The sequence below is a fragment of the Palaemon carinicauda genome, chromosome 12 (assembly GCF_036898095.1).
Source record: "Palaemon carinicauda isolate YSFRI2023 chromosome 12, ASM3689809v2, whole genome shotgun sequence".
Taxonomy (NCBI): Eukaryota; Metazoa; Arthropoda; class Malacostraca; order Decapoda; family Palaemonidae; genus Palaemon; species Palaemon carinicauda.
In genome coordinates, this window is record NC_090736.1 from 128,955,616 (window position 1) to 128,975,378 (window position 19,763).

The following is a 19,763-nucleotide window of genomic DNA, read 5'->3' on the forward strand; positions in this document are numbered from 1 at the left end:
GCATCAAAATATTTTTGGAAAGAATCCGTGCCTGGACGATGCTGTAATGAGATGGTGCTGTGACAGGGACGAACCGTTTAGTATGAACACGTTCATTTACTTACATGGAAGGAATTTTGATGGAACGATGATGTGATGAGAAGGTGACTTTATGAATAGTGTGAATGCATAGCACGGTTGACGGAATGGTGACGTAACGTGATGTGATATGATGGTGCAGTTTGACTCAGCCTTCATAGTCGTCTGTTAGTTTCAGCTGAATAAACACGTGATGATTCACGCTCTTAAAGCCATTCCTATACTTATAAGGCTAGTTGTTACAGTAAGCACAGACTTATTCATACTTATTCATTTATGTAACGACTGTAGACCATTATATATTTCTTTGATTTGATCATTCCTACTGCCTGCTCTACTCTTTTTAACTTCTGATATTTAAGTTGATTTCCTATGTCACCTTCGAATTGTTACCAAGTAGTCATAATATTGAAACCAAGCCACTCCCCTCAATCTCTGACCAAAGACAGATTGCATTCCTTTAGATATATATATATATATATATATATATATATATATATATATATATATATATACACATATATATAATCTTGGAAATTCTATTAAAACAGACAAAATTCTCAACCCTACAAATCTTTTCCAAATCGACACCTGGAATTGTTTCAGCAACAACAGTCTTGCTTCAAATTTGTATAGCCAAAAGAAACTGATAGAATCCCCCATTCACCCCATGCTTGTACTAACCTATTAAGTAAAACATTAAATCTAATAGAATCTTAACGAATATGATGGTGTATAAAACTCAGATAAAATCTTATAAAACATAACATAATAGTCATATGTATATAATGAATTATCATAAAATCAAGGTATCTCATAAAATCTAATAGCCTATTAAACTACAATAATCAAAGCTTTGAACGGTATCTATGGCTTTTTTTTACAGTATCTACTAAGCTCTGAACAGTATCTGGTTTTTTCTATACCTACTGAGCTCTGAAGTCTCTAATTTTTCCACTATCTACTAAGCTTTGAAGAGTATCAAGTTTTTTTCCACTATCTACTAAGCTTTGAACAGTTTCTAGTTTTTTCACTATCTACTAAGCTTTGAACAGTTGCTAGCTTTTAAACTATCTACTAAGCTTTGAACAGTATCTAGTTATTTTCACTATCTACTAAGCTTTGAACAGTTGCTAGCTTTTAAACTATCTACTAAGCTTTGAACAGTATCTAGTTATTTTCACTATCTACTAAGCTTTGAACAGTTGCTAGCTTTTAAACTATCTACTAAGCTTTGAACAGTTGCTAGCTTTTAAACTATCTACTAAGCTTTGAACAGTATCTAGTTATTTTCACTATCTACTAAGCTTTGAACAGTTGCTAGCTTTTAAACCATCTACTAAGCTTTGAATAGTATCTAGTTTTTTTTCACTATCTACTAAGCTCTGAACAGTATCTGGTTTTTTTACGATCTACTGAGCTTTGAACAGTATCTAGTTTTTTTTTTTTTCACTATCTACTAAGCTCTGAACAGTATCTAGTTTTTTTACTATCTACTAAGATTTGAACAGCATCAAGTTTTTTATTCACTATCTACTAAGGTCTGGACAGTATCTAGTATCTTTTTCACTCTCTACTAAGCTTTAAACATTTTCTAGTTTTTTCACTATCTACTAAGGTTTGAAAAGTATCAAGTTTTTTCACTATCTACTAAGCTTTGAACAGTATCTAGTTATTTTTTTTCACAATCTATTAAGTTTTGAACAGTATCTACTTTCTTCACTATCTATTAAGCTTTGAAAAGTATTTAAGTTTTTTCACTATATACTAAGCTCTGAACAGTATCTAGTATTTTTCTCACTATCTAATAAGCTTTGAACAGTATCTAATTTTTCACTATCTATCAAGCTCTGAACAATATCTAGTTTTTTTTTCACTATCTACTAAGCTCTGAACAGTATCTATTTTCTTATTCACTTCTACCAAGCTTTGAACAGTATCTAGTTTTTTCACTATCTACTGAGCATACCACAGTATATAGTTTTTTTTACTGTCTACTAAGCTTTGAACAGTATTAAGTTTATTTTTCATTATCTACTAATCTCTGAACAGTATCTAGTATATTTTTTACTATCTACTAAGCTTTGAACAGTATTAAGTTTTTTATTCACTATCTACTAAGCTCTGGACAGTATCTAGTATTTTTACACTATCTACTAAGCTTTAAACATTTTCTAGTTTTTACACTATCTACAACTAAGCTCTGAACAGTATCTAGTTTTTTCACTATCTACTAAGCTTTGAAAAGTATCAAGTTTTTTCACTATCTACTAAGCTCTGAACAGTATCTAGTATTTTTTTCACTATCTATCAAGCTTTGAACAATATCTAGTTTTTTCACTATCTAATAAGCTCTGAAGAGTATCTAGTTTATTCAATATCTACTAAGCTCTGAACTGTATCTAGTTTTTTTCAGTATCTACTAAGCTCTGAACAGTTTTTACTTTTTCCACTATCTACTAAGCTTTGAACAGTTTCTAGTTTTTACACTATCTACTAAGCTCTGAACAGAATCTAGAATTTTTTTCTATCTTCTAAGCTTTGAACAGTATCTAGTTTCTTTTTCACTATATGCTAAGCTCTGAACAGTATCTAGTTTCTTTTTCACTATACGCTAAGCTCTGAACAGTATCTAGTTATTTCACTATCTACTAAGCTCTGTACAGTACCCAATTTTTTCACAATCTACCAAGATTTGAACAGTATAAAGTTTTTTTCCCTATTTACTAAGCTCTGAATAGTATCTACTTTTTTCTCTACGTACTAAGCTCCGGACAGTATCTAGTTGTTCTACTATCTACCAAGCTTTGAACAGTATCAAGTTTTTTTTTATTATATAATAAGCTCTGAATAGTATCTAGATTTTTTACCATCTACTAAGCTTTGAACAGTATCAAGTTTTTTTTTATTATATAATAAGCTCTGAATAGTATCTAGATTTTTTACCATCTACTAAGCTTTGAGCAGTATCGAATATTTTTAATATCTACTAAGCTTTGAACAGTATCTAGTTTTCTACTGGTTACTAGGCCTTGTGTTTTGTATCTAGTTTTTTTTCACTATCTACCAAGCTTTGAAGAGTTTCTATTCTTTTCCCTATCTACTAAGCTCTGAACAGTATCTAGTTTTTTCACTATCTACTAAGCTCTGAATAGTATCTAGTTTTATCACTATCTACTAAGCTCTGAACAGTATCTAGTTTTTTTACTATCTACTAAGCTTTGAAAAGTATCAAATTATTTTTCACTATCTACTAAGCTCTCGATGGTATCAAGTTTTCTCACTATCTACTAAGCTCTGAACAGTATCTAGTTTTTCACTATCTACTAAACTTTGAAGAATAACTAGTTTTTTTCGCTATCTACTAAGCTTTGAACAGTATCAGTTTTTTTCCCTATTTAATAAACTCTGAACACTATCTTGTTTAATCCACTATCTACTAAGCTTTGAACAGTATATAGTTTCTTCAATATCTACTAAGCTCTGAACAATAACTAGTTTTTCCACTATCTACTAATTTTCTAATAGTATCATTTTTTCACTATCTACTAAACTTTGATCAGTGTCAGTTTTTTCACTATCTACTAAGCTCTGAACAGTATCCAGTTTTTTTCACTATCTATTAAGCTGTGAACAGTACATATTGCGTTTTTTGGTATCTACTAAGCTTTGAATAGTATTGATTTTTTTTTACTATCTACTAAGCTTTTAGTAGTCTTAAGTTTTATTTCACTATCTACTAAGGTTTGAACAGTGTCAAGTTTTTTAACTATTTACTAAGCTCTGAACAGCATCTGTTTTTTCCCTATCTACTAAGCTTCGAACAGTATCTAGTTTTTTTAGTCTACTGAGCTTCTAAAAATATTTTTTTAGTCCATTGAACACTAAATACTATTTAGGGTTTTTTAGTATCTACTGAGCTATGAATACTTTCTAGTGTTTTTGCTTTGTGTCTACGAAGCTCTGAAAACTAGTGTTTTTTTCAGTCTCTAATAGGCTCACAATAGTATGAATTGTATTTTTTAACATCTGCCACACTCTGAAAACTAGTGTTTTTTCAGTCTCTACTAAGTTTATTATAATATGTAGTGAGTTGCTTTTTCAGTATTTACTATGCTCCGAAAAATGATCTAGTTTTATTTTTTAGTATCTACTAAGCTCTGAAAACGATCTAGTGTGTGTTTTTTTCAGTATCCACTAAACTCTGAAAGCCATTGAGGTTTTTTTCGGTCACTACTAAACTCTGAAAACTATTTTTATGTCTCTACTAATCATAGAATAGTATTTACGGATTTTTTCAGTATCTACTAAGATTTAAAAACTGGCGATTTTTTTCAGTCTTTATTAATCTTTGTATATTCTCCATTTCCCACGACAAGTTTTTTTTTCTATCCACGGAGCCGTTAACTGCTCATTTCAACGTCATGTTTAAATCATCGTAATACAAAAAGACTGTTGCTAACGTCTCAGTGAGTTATACAATCGCACAACAGTACAAACAAAATGATTAAAGATGGCCATTTGGGAAATCCCAGAATCCGAGCATTTTTTCTCTTCAAAGGGAGGAGACTTAACAACTTGTTAATTAAGGACTTCCCAAATGTCTGCATAGTAACATATGTTATGAATATACTTACCAAGGCCAAAGCTCTGAAGCCAGACGACCCATAACAGAAACTGAATTTAACCACTCCCTATGGCGAGCGTTGAATTCAACAACAATAACAAAAGCAGCCTTTCTATCATCTTCTTGTATCTTATTACTATTAGTTGCTAAGCTACAACCCTAATGGGAAAAGCAGAATGCTATAAGCCCAGGGGCCCCAGCAGGGAAAATAGCCCAGTGAGGAAAGGAAATAAAGAAAATTAAATATTTTCAGAATAGTAACATTACTATAAACATTTCCTATATAAACTATGAAAACTTTAAAAAAACAAGAGGAAGAGAAACTAGATAGAATAGCATGTCCGAGTGTACCCTCAAGCAAGAGAACTCTACCCCAAGACAGTGGAAGACCATGGTACAGAGGCTATAGCACTACCCAAGACTAGAGATCAATGGTTAGAATTTGGAGTGTCCTCCTAAAAGAGCTGCTTACCATAGCGTTTTTTTTATTTCGTTGTAAAAGTTTTATTTATATATACATATATATATATATATATATATATATATATATATATATATTATATATATATGTATGTATGTATGTATGTATATATAATCCTCATCATCATAACCATCAGCAGTTACAAGTCCATTGCAAAACAATGGCCTCAGACATGTCCTTCCACTCGCGTTTGTTTATGTTTTTTTTAAGGTAGCTTATATATATATATATATATATATATATATATATATATATATATATATATATATATATATGTATATATATATATATATATATATATATATATATATACAGTATGCCAGGTTTTAGAATCATCTGATATGGTTGCTGACGACTATGAAAAAGCTAACAGGGACTCGGTCGATATATCCTATTTCAGTGTGATTCTAATCTACTAAAATGTCGTCCCACCTTTTCCTAATACAAAGACTTAGTCAAGAACATTCGCCTTCTGGAACGATCTCCAGAAAGACAACATGTCTACTTCGTGCAAGGCTGCAGTAGAATACTTTTCACGAAAAGTGTAACTAAATATATTTCACAGATTCACATTTGTGGTTCCTTTTCAAAATGCAAACCTAAACACCCAGAATGTTTATTTATTCACAAGTGACACCCTACGAGTGTGTGCATGAGAGAGAGAGAGAGAGAGCGAGAGAGAGAGAGAGAGAGAGAGAGAGACGTAATTCCCAAATGTAAAAGGTCAAACCTCATGCAATCCACGAACGTATCCCTCCTTAGAGACGCTTCCACTTAGAACCCAAGGTCTTAATTTAAGGGATCACATCACCAGAAATCAGACTGCCATCCTCAGTTGCCAGGGAGCACCCGTGTCCTCAACTACTGGCCCCTTCATCTCTAGCTCTCGTAGCCCTGGGTGTTCTTGATCAGCTTAGCGGCCTCCGTTCCAATCAACTCAGCGGCGTCGTACAGGTATAGTCCCTGACTGGGTGTTCTATACGGTAGCATTGGCAAGGGTGACGCACGAGTAACACTTCTTTATCCATATATGCTGAAATCATCTTTTGAAATTCATCGTCATTCTATGCCTGTATATTTCAAGGGAACAAGTATTATAAGTACTTCGGTAATATGCTTCACTAGATCTTAAATTGATGAAATGAAATGTAATTATAAGGTCTTTCTATGGCAGTTTATAGCCGCAAATTTTTTTTGTTCGTCAATCTATCGTTTTGTCTTCCTTCCCCTGCTTCTTTTGCAATCTCTAGGGACCCAATCTCTTATTCTTAATGCCCATCTATTATATATTCCCTTCTTATCTATCTATCTATCTATCTTCTTATCTATCTATTTATCTATATGTGCATAGCACTACATCATCAAACATGGTGTACTTTCGCTAACTACCCAGAGAACCACAATGCAAACTTGATTGCAATTAATGTAAATGAATTCCACGAATGATATTTGTTAAATGGGCTCAAAATCTTTAACATTAAGTAGAGTCTATTTCATTCTTTTCTTTGAATCTTGAGCTGAATTACAGGTTTGAACCCTTTAAACCTTGGACCGGATTACATGTTTGAACCCTTTGAACCTTGAACCGAATTACAGGTTTGAACGCTTTGAACCTTGTGCCAAATTGCAGGTTTGAACGCTTTGAATCTTGTGCCGAATTACAAGTTTGAACGTTTTGAACCTTGTGCCGAATTACAGGTTTGAACGCTGTGAACCTTGTGCCGAATTACAGGTTTGAACGCTGTGAACCTTGTGCCGAATTACAGGTTTGAACGCTTTGAACCTTGTGCCGAAATTACAGTTTTGAACCCTCCGCAACTAGACATTAATTTCATATGTGGTTCATGGGCAGTGCTCTCATTTTCGAGGTAATTTCCTCAGACTTTCAAGGTAATTTTAGGGTCATTTGTTATTTGATTATAGAGTAACATTGTGTATCTAGAATCTATCTTGCAGATTTTTCACAAAATAGGGAGATTTGGTTACTCATAATATAATTGTTTTGCATCTTATGATTTTTTTCTTTAGTATTTAAGGTAATTTTTCTAAATTTGGGGTAATTTATGAGGTATTCCCTTGAACATCACATGTGTCTGTCCATTCTAAAGCGCTAAAAAAGTCCCTCTTAAAAATTGGGCAATTTGAATTTGTGGTTCATAGGCCTCCCTGTATACATGCAAGTGAACATAGAATTATACTTGGTTTTCTCTCTCTCTCTCTCTCTCTCTCTCTCTCTCTCTCTCTCTCTCTCTCTCTCTCTCTCTCTCTCTCTCTCTCTCTCTCTCTCACGTGTGTAAAAATGCAGGAATACAGCCATGAAAAACAAGAAGGATACAGCAAGCTTAGGATTATTTGTGTAACACGGCACACTTCAATAATAGGAGATCATATTATTTTGGAATTTAATTTTCTCTGTATCTCTGTCTTCGGTAGACTCTTTCATCCCTTCGAAGGGGATTATAAGAAGATATTTCTATTCTATTCATAGGTAGATATACAAACATACACACATATACTGTGTCTATAAGTATATATATATATATATATATATGTATATATATATATATATATATATATATAGAGAGAGAGAGAGAGAGAGAGAGAGAGAGAGAGAGAGAGAGAGAGAGAGAGAGATAATAGGTTTATTTGTAAGAGTCTGCATATATGTATACGTGTATGTATATATATATATATATATATATATATATATATATATATATATATATATATATATACAGTATATACACACATATATATATAGTATATACATATATATACATATATATATATATATATATATATATATATATATATATATATATATATATATATATATATATATATTTATATATATATATATATATATATATATGTACTGTCCAGAAATATACGCATTTATATATACAGTCAATGCATATATATATATATATATACTATATATATATATATATATATATATATATATATATATATATATGTGTGTGTATATATACTGCACATATACATATATGTATATATATATATATATATATATATATATATATATATATATATATATATCGCTCGCTTGCGACAACAACGTCATAACTCAAAAAAATGTATTTTTGAGTTATCCATATAGACATAGTCATCTTCAAATGTTGATTTTTTTGGCAAAAGTTTCATAATTGTAGCTAAAAAATTGATCGCTAGAGGCGCTAAATTTCCCAACGACATACAATAATATGATAGTGTTTTAATTGATTAAAATGGCTCTCCTGAAAAATAGCTATTTTTGAGTTATGACGACGTTGTCGCAAACGAGCGATATATATATATATATATATATATATATATATATATATATATATATATATATATATATATATATATATATACATATACATATATGTATGCATATATATATATATATATATATATATATATATATATATATATACATATATACACATATATATACATACATATATGTATATGTACAGTCAAAAGCAAATGTCCTGTCGCCTCCAGTCCCCCTCTGTCACCCCCAATTTCTATAGATTCCAGAATTTCAGGTGTAAAAGAGTTAGGTTGTTAGGGGGGAGGGCAACGGGTGGGGGGGGGGTGACGGTGGGCCGGGGAAGTACTTGTTAGAGCTGTGAGGGCGTGATGGTAGGGGAACCACGAAAAATTATGGATGAACTTAAATTCAGTATAATTTCTCCAGATCCTAATTCTATCATTATAATGATTCTAACTTATAATTATATGGTATATTTGTTGTGTTATTTGCTATACCATCCTCACGAACAGCTTGTTGACAAAAAGGATCTATGTTTAGATTGGAAATATATTATGACCCGACTGAAAAATCTTTCGTAAACACAAACTAGGAGTCCTCTCTCTCTCTCTCTCTCTCTCTCTCTCTCTCTCTCTCTCTCTCTCTCTCTCTCTCTCTCTCTCTTCCCATATGTATATATATATATATATATATATATATATATATATATATATATATATATATATATATATATATATATATATATATATATATATATATGTCAAATGTTAGTTGGGATACTATGAAAAGGAGACAAAGACAGATATAGACTGTTGAAAGTTTTTAAGAAGGTAATGAAAATTACAAGATAGAGCATGCTAAAGATTCCATTATTGATAGTGAAGTAAAAAGAAAAGTCATGAATGACTGGAGAGAGTATCTGTACAGGAAAGCAGATGATGCTGACGAAGTTATGTATACAATTTGAGGCTAAGGTGTAAGAATTGCTAATTGAATTATTAATAAAATATTCACTGGGCCAAAGAAGACGCATATATCCTTTAAAAAGAGGTATTTATCTGTTATAACAACAAAAGATGAAGAAAGGCAACGTTGAATGGAACACTTTAGTGAGGTCATGGATAGAGGATATGAAGAGAATAAGTTGATTGATATACTTAAAGATGAGGGAGACCTTGATGTGCTTATGAATGAATTAAGTGTGTTTGAAGTCGAAGTTGTCGTTTAAAAGCTAGAGGTATGGAAAGTGTCTGAATACGATGGAATAACTACTGAGATGATATTGGCCGAAAATGATGTGACTCCCAGAATACTAAAAAAATTATTTTGTAGAATGTGGCATGAAGAGCCAGAACCTGATGAATGGGAGGTAGAAGCGTTGGTGAAAATGGCAATTAAAGGTGATCTGACGGATGGCAATAATTTCAGAGACATGGCACTTACGTCAGTACTCATGAGTATATACAGTATGCTCATTCTAAAGAGACTAGAGAGAAGGACTGATGAAAAGCTGAGATGAACAAGCAGGATTTCGAAAAGGTAGAAGTTGTACAGATAAAATTTTCAATTTACGAAATGTGGCATATCAATGTGTAGAATATAGAAATCCACTTTTGTTGGCATATGTGGACTGCCAAAAAGACATTGATAGTGTGCACCGGCCAGTTTTATGGAGAGTCCTACATTATTATGTAGTTCCTCTTGAATATGTAAATTTGATTTAAGTATATTCATGAGCATAGCAAGTGCAAAGTTAATGTTACTGGACTATTATCAAATGAATTTCCAGTGAACAGTGGAGAACTCCAAGGGAATGTGCTGTTACCTATGTTGTTTATCCTCCCTGTGGATTTTTTTAATGCATAGAACAGTTTCTCAATTGATTAGGAAAAGAACAAATTATCGGAATTGTAGTTTTTTTTTTCACATTTTATGTATTTTTGCCATCGAATAGAAATCAACTCTGCGTTATGCTGAACGCAGCCAACCCGCACGAGGATATTTCCGAACAGTGTTTAAGTAGGGTGACCGTTGCCCTAGTAACTGACATCATGACTTCGGCTCCCTATTCAATATCGATTGTTGTGGCCTGATTAGTAACGTCTCTGCCTGGTGATCGCCAGCCGGGGGTTCGAGTCCCGCTCAAACTCGTTAGTGCCATTAGTGTCTGCAACCTTACCATCCTTGTGAGCTAAGGTTGGGGGGTTTGGGGGAGCCTATAGGTCTATTTTCTGAATCATCAGCAGCCACTGCCTGGCCCTCCCTGGTCCTAGCTTGGGTGGAGAGGAGGCTTGGGCGCTGATCATATATGGTCAGTCTCTAGGGCATTGTCCTGCTTGCTAGGGCAATGTCACTGTCCCTTGCCTCTGCCATTCATAAGCGACCTTTAATAGTATTTTTTGCAATAATTCCAAAATATAATCACGTTGAATAGACCCATTTGTTGTGATATTCGATATAACATCCTAACAGAAAAGTTATTGGCTAGAATAATGGATTTTGGAATAGTTTGTAAATTCTGTCCAGACTGAAAGACCTTACGCATGCACATCTCTCGGATCCATTAACAATTCCTTTTCTTAAGATAGCATATCGACAATTGGTTTGCAACAGTTCAACATGTATAAGCAGTCTTCTTTATGTCCGTTGGCTCTCTCCCAAACTTTACACTAGCCATCAACTACAGTTTTGTGAGTTAACCAATCACCGAATGCTTGTTTCACGTAAACAATGCCATCATTTTAGCAGATCAATTGTTCATTAAAGAACCGACGCAGAAAATACCATTGCGTTACCTAAGTCAACATCTGAGAGAGAGAGAGAGAGAGAGAGAGAGAGAGAGAGAGAGAGAGAGAGAGAGACTCCTACCAATTCAAATATTGCGTTTTGTATAAGAGAATACAGACATCCTAGTCTGCCCAGCTTTCACCCAATTTGTCTCATTATTATTAACATGTAGTCAGTACCTAATCCAGAGAATGCTTAAAGATTCTGCCATGCAATATTTAAAACATTAACTGACCTGATTATAGAATCTACAAACTACAGTAGAATTCATTTGTGGTGGCACACACTTGCTTACCTTAAAGTAAACTGTATCTTTAGAAAAAAAATATACTTAACGAGATTAAAAAAGCTCTGAATACATTTAACTAAAATTACATATTGTTAGCTAGGAGAATATTTAAAGTAATATCAAGATGATTTGTAATATTATTGGTCTCAGATGATTGACTTCCCACACAATCATAAGTCTTCCCTGAAATACTTGCTCCTATATGCTGCATTGTTTCAAGCTAATTATTGATATACTATTTTGAGAAAATTAATTGTTATTGGATTTGAATATATATATATATATATATATATATATATATATATATATATATATATATATATATATATATATATATATATAGAGAGAGAGAGAGAGAGAGAGAGAGAGAGAGAGAGAGAGAGAGAGAGAGAGAGAGAGAGAGAGAGATAAATATTTATATATATAGATATATATATATATATAGAGAGAGAGAGAGAGAGAGAGAGGTAGAGAGAGAGAGAGAGAGAGAGAGAGAGAGAGAGAGAGAGAGAGAGAGGGGGGGGACTCCTACCATGTGTTTATGGAAGATTTTTCAGTCGGGTCATGATATATTTCCAATCTAAACATCGATCCTTTTTGTCAACAAGCTGTACGTGAGGATGGTATAGACAATAACACAACAAATATACCATATAATTATAAGGTAGAATCATTATAATGATAGAATTAAGATCTGGAGAAATTATACTGAATTTAAGTTCATCCATAATTGTTCGTGGTTCCCCTACCATCACATCACTTACAGCTCCAACAAGTACTTCCCCGGCCCAACGTCACCCTCCCCCCACCCCCCGCCCGTTACCCTCCCTCCTAACAACCAAACTCTTCTTCCCCTGAAATTCTGGAATCTATAGATATTGGGGGTGACAGAGGGGGACTGAAGGCGACAGGACATTTGCTTTTGACTGCACACTATAACTATTTATCTATCTATCTATCTATCCATCTATATATATATATATATATATATATATATATATATATATATATATATATATATATATATATATATATATATATATATATATGTATATATACATATAATATATATGTATATATATATATATATATATATATAAACAGTTTTGCTGACCGTAGGGATACAGAAGCCCCTTCAACGCGTTAATGGTATCCACATTCAGAATATATATATATATATATATATATATATATATATATATATATATATATATATATATATATATATATATACATATATATACATTTATGTATGCATGCATACATAATCTATGTATAATTATCTAAATATATATATGTCAATCTATCTATCTGTCTATATATCTATCTATCTATCTATCTATCTCTATATATACACACACACATATATATATATATATATATATATATATATATATATATATATATATATATATATATATATATATACACAACACATTTATGGTATTTATAGGACATCAATTATACTATTCATTAATTTTCAAAAATCCTTTTGAAAGTGCACAAAATATGATTTTAATGTTTCCACAGGCAAGAAGCATCAATATGTATGATATAAAACCAATTGTTTTCTTTCTTTCAGCTGAGAAGATGACGGTTCTTCCTTTGGTGGTGACTACGCTTTTCCTCACTACAACTGCAAAAGGTGAGTCTTTCTCTGAGGCATGGTCACGTTCCTGTAGGTCCACAACTCCACACACATCCTCATATCCATGTCTCTACATGTTTACATAGCTAATATGAGGGAGATGATTTTTTTTTCTTCTGTAATATTTTGTAGAAAAAAATTCACGTAGTACTAAGGATGCATCATCCCCAGAACTTTTTCTTCAAAATATAACCCCACCAGTAACACCACTATCCCCAGTACCATCCCTACCACCAGTACCATTATTATCACCAGTAACACCACTTCCACCAGTGCCATCATTATCACCAGTAACACCACTTCCACCAGTACCAACCCTACCACCAGTGCCATCATTATCCCCAGTAACACCACCATCACCAGCACCACCGCTATCACCAGTAACACCACTATCCCCAATACCACCACCATTATCAGTATCACCAAACATCACCAGTACCACCGCCACATATGATTATCATCTCTAAAATCTGTTTACTCAGGGGGAACGCTATGGCAAAGTAACAGGAGTCTTCTCAACGTGAGATTCTCTTCAGTACTAAATGCGACACCAGATCTGGCAGGTCTCCTCCCTAGCCCTGATGACATCTGGAGCTCAGAGGTCGAGCGCAGCTCAGTTGTGAATACAGTCACTCCATCCGACCCAGATGAAACTGGAAGCGCAATCGTCAGTTATTTGTGCTCAATGAACGAAGTCTTTCCAAGACCAGGTAAATAATAACGTCCTTCTCGTTCGATTTAGGATAAAGCTTTTACATGTTATTGATATTCTTTTAAATGTCAAATTTTATATGTCCTTCTTACTAAGAAATTTTTACACACACACACTCACAGACACAGATATATGTATGTATGTATATACATGAATATACATATATGTATATGCGTGTGATTAAAAATACCACACACAAACACACGCACACATACACACACACACACACACACATATATATATATATATATATATATATATATATATATATATATATATACATAAATATATGTATATATATATGCATATATACATGTATTCAGTATATACACACACACACCCATATATATATATATATATATATATATATATATATATATATATATATATATATTGGTGTGTGGGTGTTTACATAGACGGTATAAGTAGATTCCAAAGCAATTTGATGCAATTACAGAGAATACCATATTATACAGGTTCATATCATGCAGCGATTTCATATTTTCAAAATAGATGATGTAATTAGAGTAGATATGCTAAGTTAATCAACAAGATTCTAGAAACGAACATGGCTCAAAAGTTATATGCAAATAAACAACGTAAAGATTCATTGAACCAGGTCAAAGTATAGTTGGGTTTTGATGAGTAATCTGGACACTAGAAAAACAAGTTCTGAGCCAAATCTGTCTCTAAGAAGAACCAACCAAAGCTTTTAGAATCAATATATCTAAACTCATTTATTTCAAGTGAAGTGCTTTTAGGAGAAATCTTCGTAAAGGATGACATCTTGGAAGAAAGGTAATTTAAAAAGAAAAAAAAAAGAAGAATCACTGGTCCCTGTCTCTTGTGGTACAATATCATTTTAAGCAGTGGTTTAGCCTACACATTGCAAGCATGCGACGGCTTATAAGAATTACTTGTTTAGTTAGTTACAAATACACCATTTCTCTTGCCTTTTGAATCTGTAAACTTCCGTTTTCTACTTTAGTAAAAAAAACTTATTTTTTGTAGTATATAAGCTAGCTACGTACAATAGTACCTGGCTATTATAACACTAACTTTTATCTTTCCCTTTCTGAAATAGGCTCCTGTCGGTCTTTCTATCACTGTGAGGAGGCAGAGCAGAGGCCAGGAGTTTACACTGTCCGGTTAGCCTATTGTCCAGCTGGTACAATCTTCAACAAAACTGCAAGCTCCTGTCACTTCCCAACTACAGAATCAAATTGGAAAGAATGCCTGATGCAGGGGCACTGGTTACCATCTCATAATACTACAGCAAAGCACTTGCAAGGAAGCAGATGGACTGTGAATCGTTTTGAACCCTTTAATCCGTTAAAACGTGTCAAACGTCTTGACCCAATAACAATTCTCACCGGAATACTAGCTGCCTCTTCAGTTGTATCTACAGCAGCTCAGCTTTTTCAAGGTAGTGGATCTGGTTCAGAAAATAGAGGTGTCGGTGTACATCTACGGGATATAGAAAACAAACTGACTGGAGTAGAGGCAAAGCTTAAAAGTATTGGTCTCTCGGTGCAGGAAAGTAATATTGAAAACAAAATATATTCTCAAATGACAAATAATCTCATTGAAAGTGCCATACACAAAAACCAAATTAATTCCGATTTGACTCGTAAGCTAATCGACAAGGGATTTTTAGAACAGCGTATAAGTACCGCTGAGTTACAAGGGATGATAATACAAATGCATGCTGAAAGCGAGTCAAATTTTGCAAGAATCCAGGTCAGTTTCAGTGAACTAAAAGAATTTATGGAACAGGAGATAAGAAATGCTAAAGTAGTGCTTCAAAAGGGATTTGAGAGAGTCCCTGAATTAATTGATCTGTCTAAACAAGAAACACTTGTATCGCAGCTTTTGACAGCAACTAGAGGATTTAATGAACATTTAGATCACTTGGAAAGTTTGCCAGAAGGAAATCGTAAGGATGAAATTGAAAGGTCCGGTGGTTATTTGGAATACTTGGAGTCTACTGAACTGCCAGACATTCTAAATGAAGTAATCCAACAAAGATATGCTATACCAAGTGACTCTTCGAATTTGTCTGCAGTGCTTACATTAGATTTACTTGTGGATGGATTGCAGGTGTGTACAAACGTATTATCTTCGGTTGTTTCGTCTAATGCTTACCTAGCATCAAAGGCATTGGAGAAGTTACAATTAGAAGATTTTAACACATACATGCAACGTGTGCATTCTGCAGTGGAGAGGGTGAAGATGGTACTTGGCTATGGTGACAGAGCAGGTCTTATTGCAAAAATTAAGGAAGTTTTATCAGAAGCAAAGCAATTACCTTTTGTTTCAGAGATCAGACATTTTTCTGAACTTTTATCTGAGAAATCTACAGATATCAGAAAGATTGAAGAAGATATTGAATACCTTGTTACCAGCAACAATAAACTTACTACTCCTGGAACTATTACTGGAAAACCTGTCTTTAGTGGCTCTTCTCCTTCAGTCCCTATAGGCCCTTGGGAAGCAGGCAAAAAAGTGATGTATGCTATCCAATTAGTGTCTGAGAGGGGATTATCTTCTGTAGGGGAGTGGTCAACTCCCTACACTATAACTGATAAAGCCTGCCCGACTATTAAATTACCAAGAGCAAAACGGGATGAATTTCGTTTCCTTTACAGAAAATTTGACCGAGGAAATCCCGAGCTCGCTGCAATTGTGAAGGACAATACCCAAACTTCAGTTAGAGATATTCATCGAGACTTTTTAAATGCTGCTGGAAACCCAAATGAAGATGTGGCCATTGCAGAGATTAGGAAACTGATTGAAGATCCTGGGTTAGATATTGATACTTCTCTTGAATATCGAATGACTCCACTTCACTACGCAGCAAAACAAGGGAATGTAAAAGTAATGGATGAGTTGATAAAGAAACGTGCCAACATCCGTGCTCGAGCGTATGAGAATCTACAGCCTCTACATTTTGCTGCATTATTTGGAGAAAAAGAAGGCATAGAATATCTAATAGATATGGGAGCTTATACCAATGCAAAGACTAGTACTTTAGGCTTATCACCTCTACACATAGCAGTTGCTAACGATCATGTAGATGCTACTGAATCCTTATTGATAAAAGGTGCTTTTATCAACATCAAAGATAATAATGGCTTGACCCCACTTCACATGGCAGTAGCAGGTAATGGGCATGTCATAGATATCTTAATTGATAACGATGACCTTGATGTGAATGCCGTTACAAATAATCAATTTACACCACTTCACTATGCTTCACTGAGCTACGGAAAAAATGTGGCAGAAAAACTTTTGCAATCTGACAAAATCCAGGTGGATGCCAAAACTGAAGCTCATCTAATGCCCATTCACTTAGCAGCTACAAGTGGAAATGTAGATACTATTGCACTCCTTAAACAAAAAGGCGCATCCCTTTCTGCTGTTGATAACTATGGTTCAAATGCTCTTCACTATGCAACCTTCTATGGACACAACAAAGCCGTCTTAGCTATAGTAGCAATGGAACCATCTTTAAAAGAGGCAAAGAACCGTGCCGGTGATACTGTACAGGCCATTGCTGAGCAAAATAAGAAGCCAGACATCTTGGAAATTTTCACCAGTGACAAAGAAAAATTAATGAAAATCTATAATGATACATTTCAGGAAGAGGCCAGTTCACAGGATTGTAAGACGAAAGATATTGGAGAACAATTGCTAATAAGTAAAGAGAAAATATGTGAAGGTATTGGTAGTATTGATTCCTATGTAAACCTGGTTTCTTCATTGATTCCTCTTCAAGTCTATTACAAAAACCACCAAGAATATTCAAAAATTTTCATCGATTTCGATCGAGATCTTAAAGTTGCCCAGACAAATGCAAAGTTGTGGAGGAATGGTGAGAGTATAGTCAAAGGTATATCAAAAACATTCGAATTAGCCAAAGATTTTGAACCAGAATTCCAGAGGAAGTACAGAATCAACCAGAGGAGAATCAAAGAGATAATTAAGGAAGCAAAAGAGCAGGAAGAACCTATTAGGATCATCCGAGATGAGATTGAATATATAAAGGGCAAAATAGTGAAATTACTTACGAAGATTGAATCCACTTCTGACCCAGATTTCAAAGCGTATCTTCTAGACGAACATAATAGTCTTCACATACGGTTAGAGGATAAGGAAAAAGCCCTAGGCAGGAATTTCACAATAATCGAAAAGTTTAAGCAGACCGTAGCTTTCTTAACTTTTGTGAAAAGAGATGCTGATAAAATTAGGGTGCAGTCACAGAATACCAAACGGAAAGTCGAGGAATTCAGAGATAAGATTATTCAAGACAAGACTGCCTTTGAAAGACATAGAAACAGTACACAATTATACCTATCAGATATTGAAAGTCGAAACAAAACGAAAAATGAAGAATTGGCTAAAGTAATGAGAGAAAGGGAAGAACACGAAAAGGAAATTGAACTAGAGAGGAAGCAGACAACAGAAATGTTGGAACAGATTCGAAGAGATCAAGAAATACTATGGGAAAAGAGAAGAGAATTGAGGAAAAAAAATGAAGGCAATCATGCGATGAAATTACTTGGCGCTATTCTTTCCCCCTTCATAATTGGTATACCCCTACTTGCAATAGCATCCGCCGCGGAGCAAAAAATTATAAACTCCATACAAGATTCTGTTGCTGAGAACATGGAAAAAATCCAATTATTGCTTGGGGAAAATCAGGTTAGGAATTTAGAGATCACGAGATTAGGAATAAAGATAGCTGAAACCTACTCTACTTCTGAGAAAATAAGGCAGGACTTGTTGTCGTTCATCCTTGTCAACAATGACCTCAAGACACTTTCCAATAGCATTAACATGATCCTTGAGTCGATAGACAGGGCTATAATTGGTATTTCATTAGTAAAGGATATATTTGATGATGTTGCGACAAAACTGCAAGATATGATTAACACTGCAGCAGAAGCGAAGACAGAGGCGGAGATGGAAAACGTGCAGTATCTACACTCAGCTGACCTTTCGATTTTATTGTGTAATTGGAATCAAGTATATTATCAGGTGAGCTCTCTCCATACATGCGCTAATAGTTTTCTATATCTCGTTCTGGGAAAAAGCCAGCTGACATTGACGTCATAGGGCTATTGCAGTCCTCTCAAGGTCACAGGGATGTGTAATTTAAAGCAGGATATGTTATGAAAGATTTACTTATATGAAATTTTGCAACTTATCTTGGAATTCATCCACAAAAGCACATTTTGGTTTCAAAAACTACAGATCCAAGGGAATTACAAATGCATAATAAAGAAATAAGGTTAATGAGCAGAAAAAGAAAAATCAGTTATCATTATTATTTGCTAAGCTACAACCCTAGTTGGAGAAACAGGATGCTATAAGCCCAAGGACTCCAACAGGGAAAATCTTGTCTTTTACACTTATGAAATCTCGGTTTCTTTTTCATTTAGTTATTTTCTCGCTTATCATCTCTATTTTGTTTCTATTTTTATGTAATTTTCCTACATTTATCAACAAAAGATCTAATTAGTCCTTTTCTCAAATTGAGGTTACTTTATTTACATCTATTTTTTTTTTTATGTATTCCCTGTCATTATGTTTATTTCGATTATGTACATTATCATTTTTCCAAACTTATGATAAGCATAACATTTATTTTACTACGGTGACAATTATTTCACCATAAAATATTCTTTGTAACAGATATTTTTCCTTTATAAATAAAAAGCTGAACTCCTGGAAATCTATGTTTGATTTGATTGGTGTTTTCTCTCCTTGAAAATGTTTTGGTATTTCTTCAGGTGGGGCAAAACAGGGATATCATAGGATGTTTAAATTAACAACAGTATCATAAAATGGCAACCAAA

General features: G+C 33.7%; 1 protein-coding gene across 1 annotated transcript; it reads left to right on the forward strand.

The window, feature by feature from the left end:
• Positions 1–5,964: 5,964 nt before the first annotated feature.
• Positions 5,965–19,501, forward strand: LOC137651278 (uncharacterized). Its single transcript, XM_068384541.1, has 4 exons — positions 5,965–6,140; positions 13,125–13,187; positions 13,673–13,900; positions 14,987–19,501. Exons 2-4 carry the CDS (start codon positions 13,133–13,135, stop codon positions 19,018–19,020), a joined length of 4,317 nt encoding a protein of 1,438 aa, XP_068240642.1. The 5' UTR covers positions 5,965–6,140; positions 13,125–13,132; the 3' UTR covers positions 19,021–19,501.
• Positions 19,502–19,763: the final 262 nt, after the last annotated feature.

Coding starts and splice junctions, on each gene's coding strand:
- LOC137651278 (XM_068384541.1), top strand. CDS start 13,133: ATGACGGTTCTTCCTTTGGTGGTGACTACGCTTTTCCTCACTACAACT. Junction 13,188..13,672: donor CCTCACTACAACTGCAAAAG/GTGAGTCTTTCT, acceptor CTGTTTACTCAG/GGGGAACGCTATGGCAAAGT. Junction 13,901..14,986: donor CGAAGTCTTTCCAAGACCAG/GTAAATAATAAC, acceptor TTTCTGAAATAG/GCTCCTGTCGGTCTTTCTAT.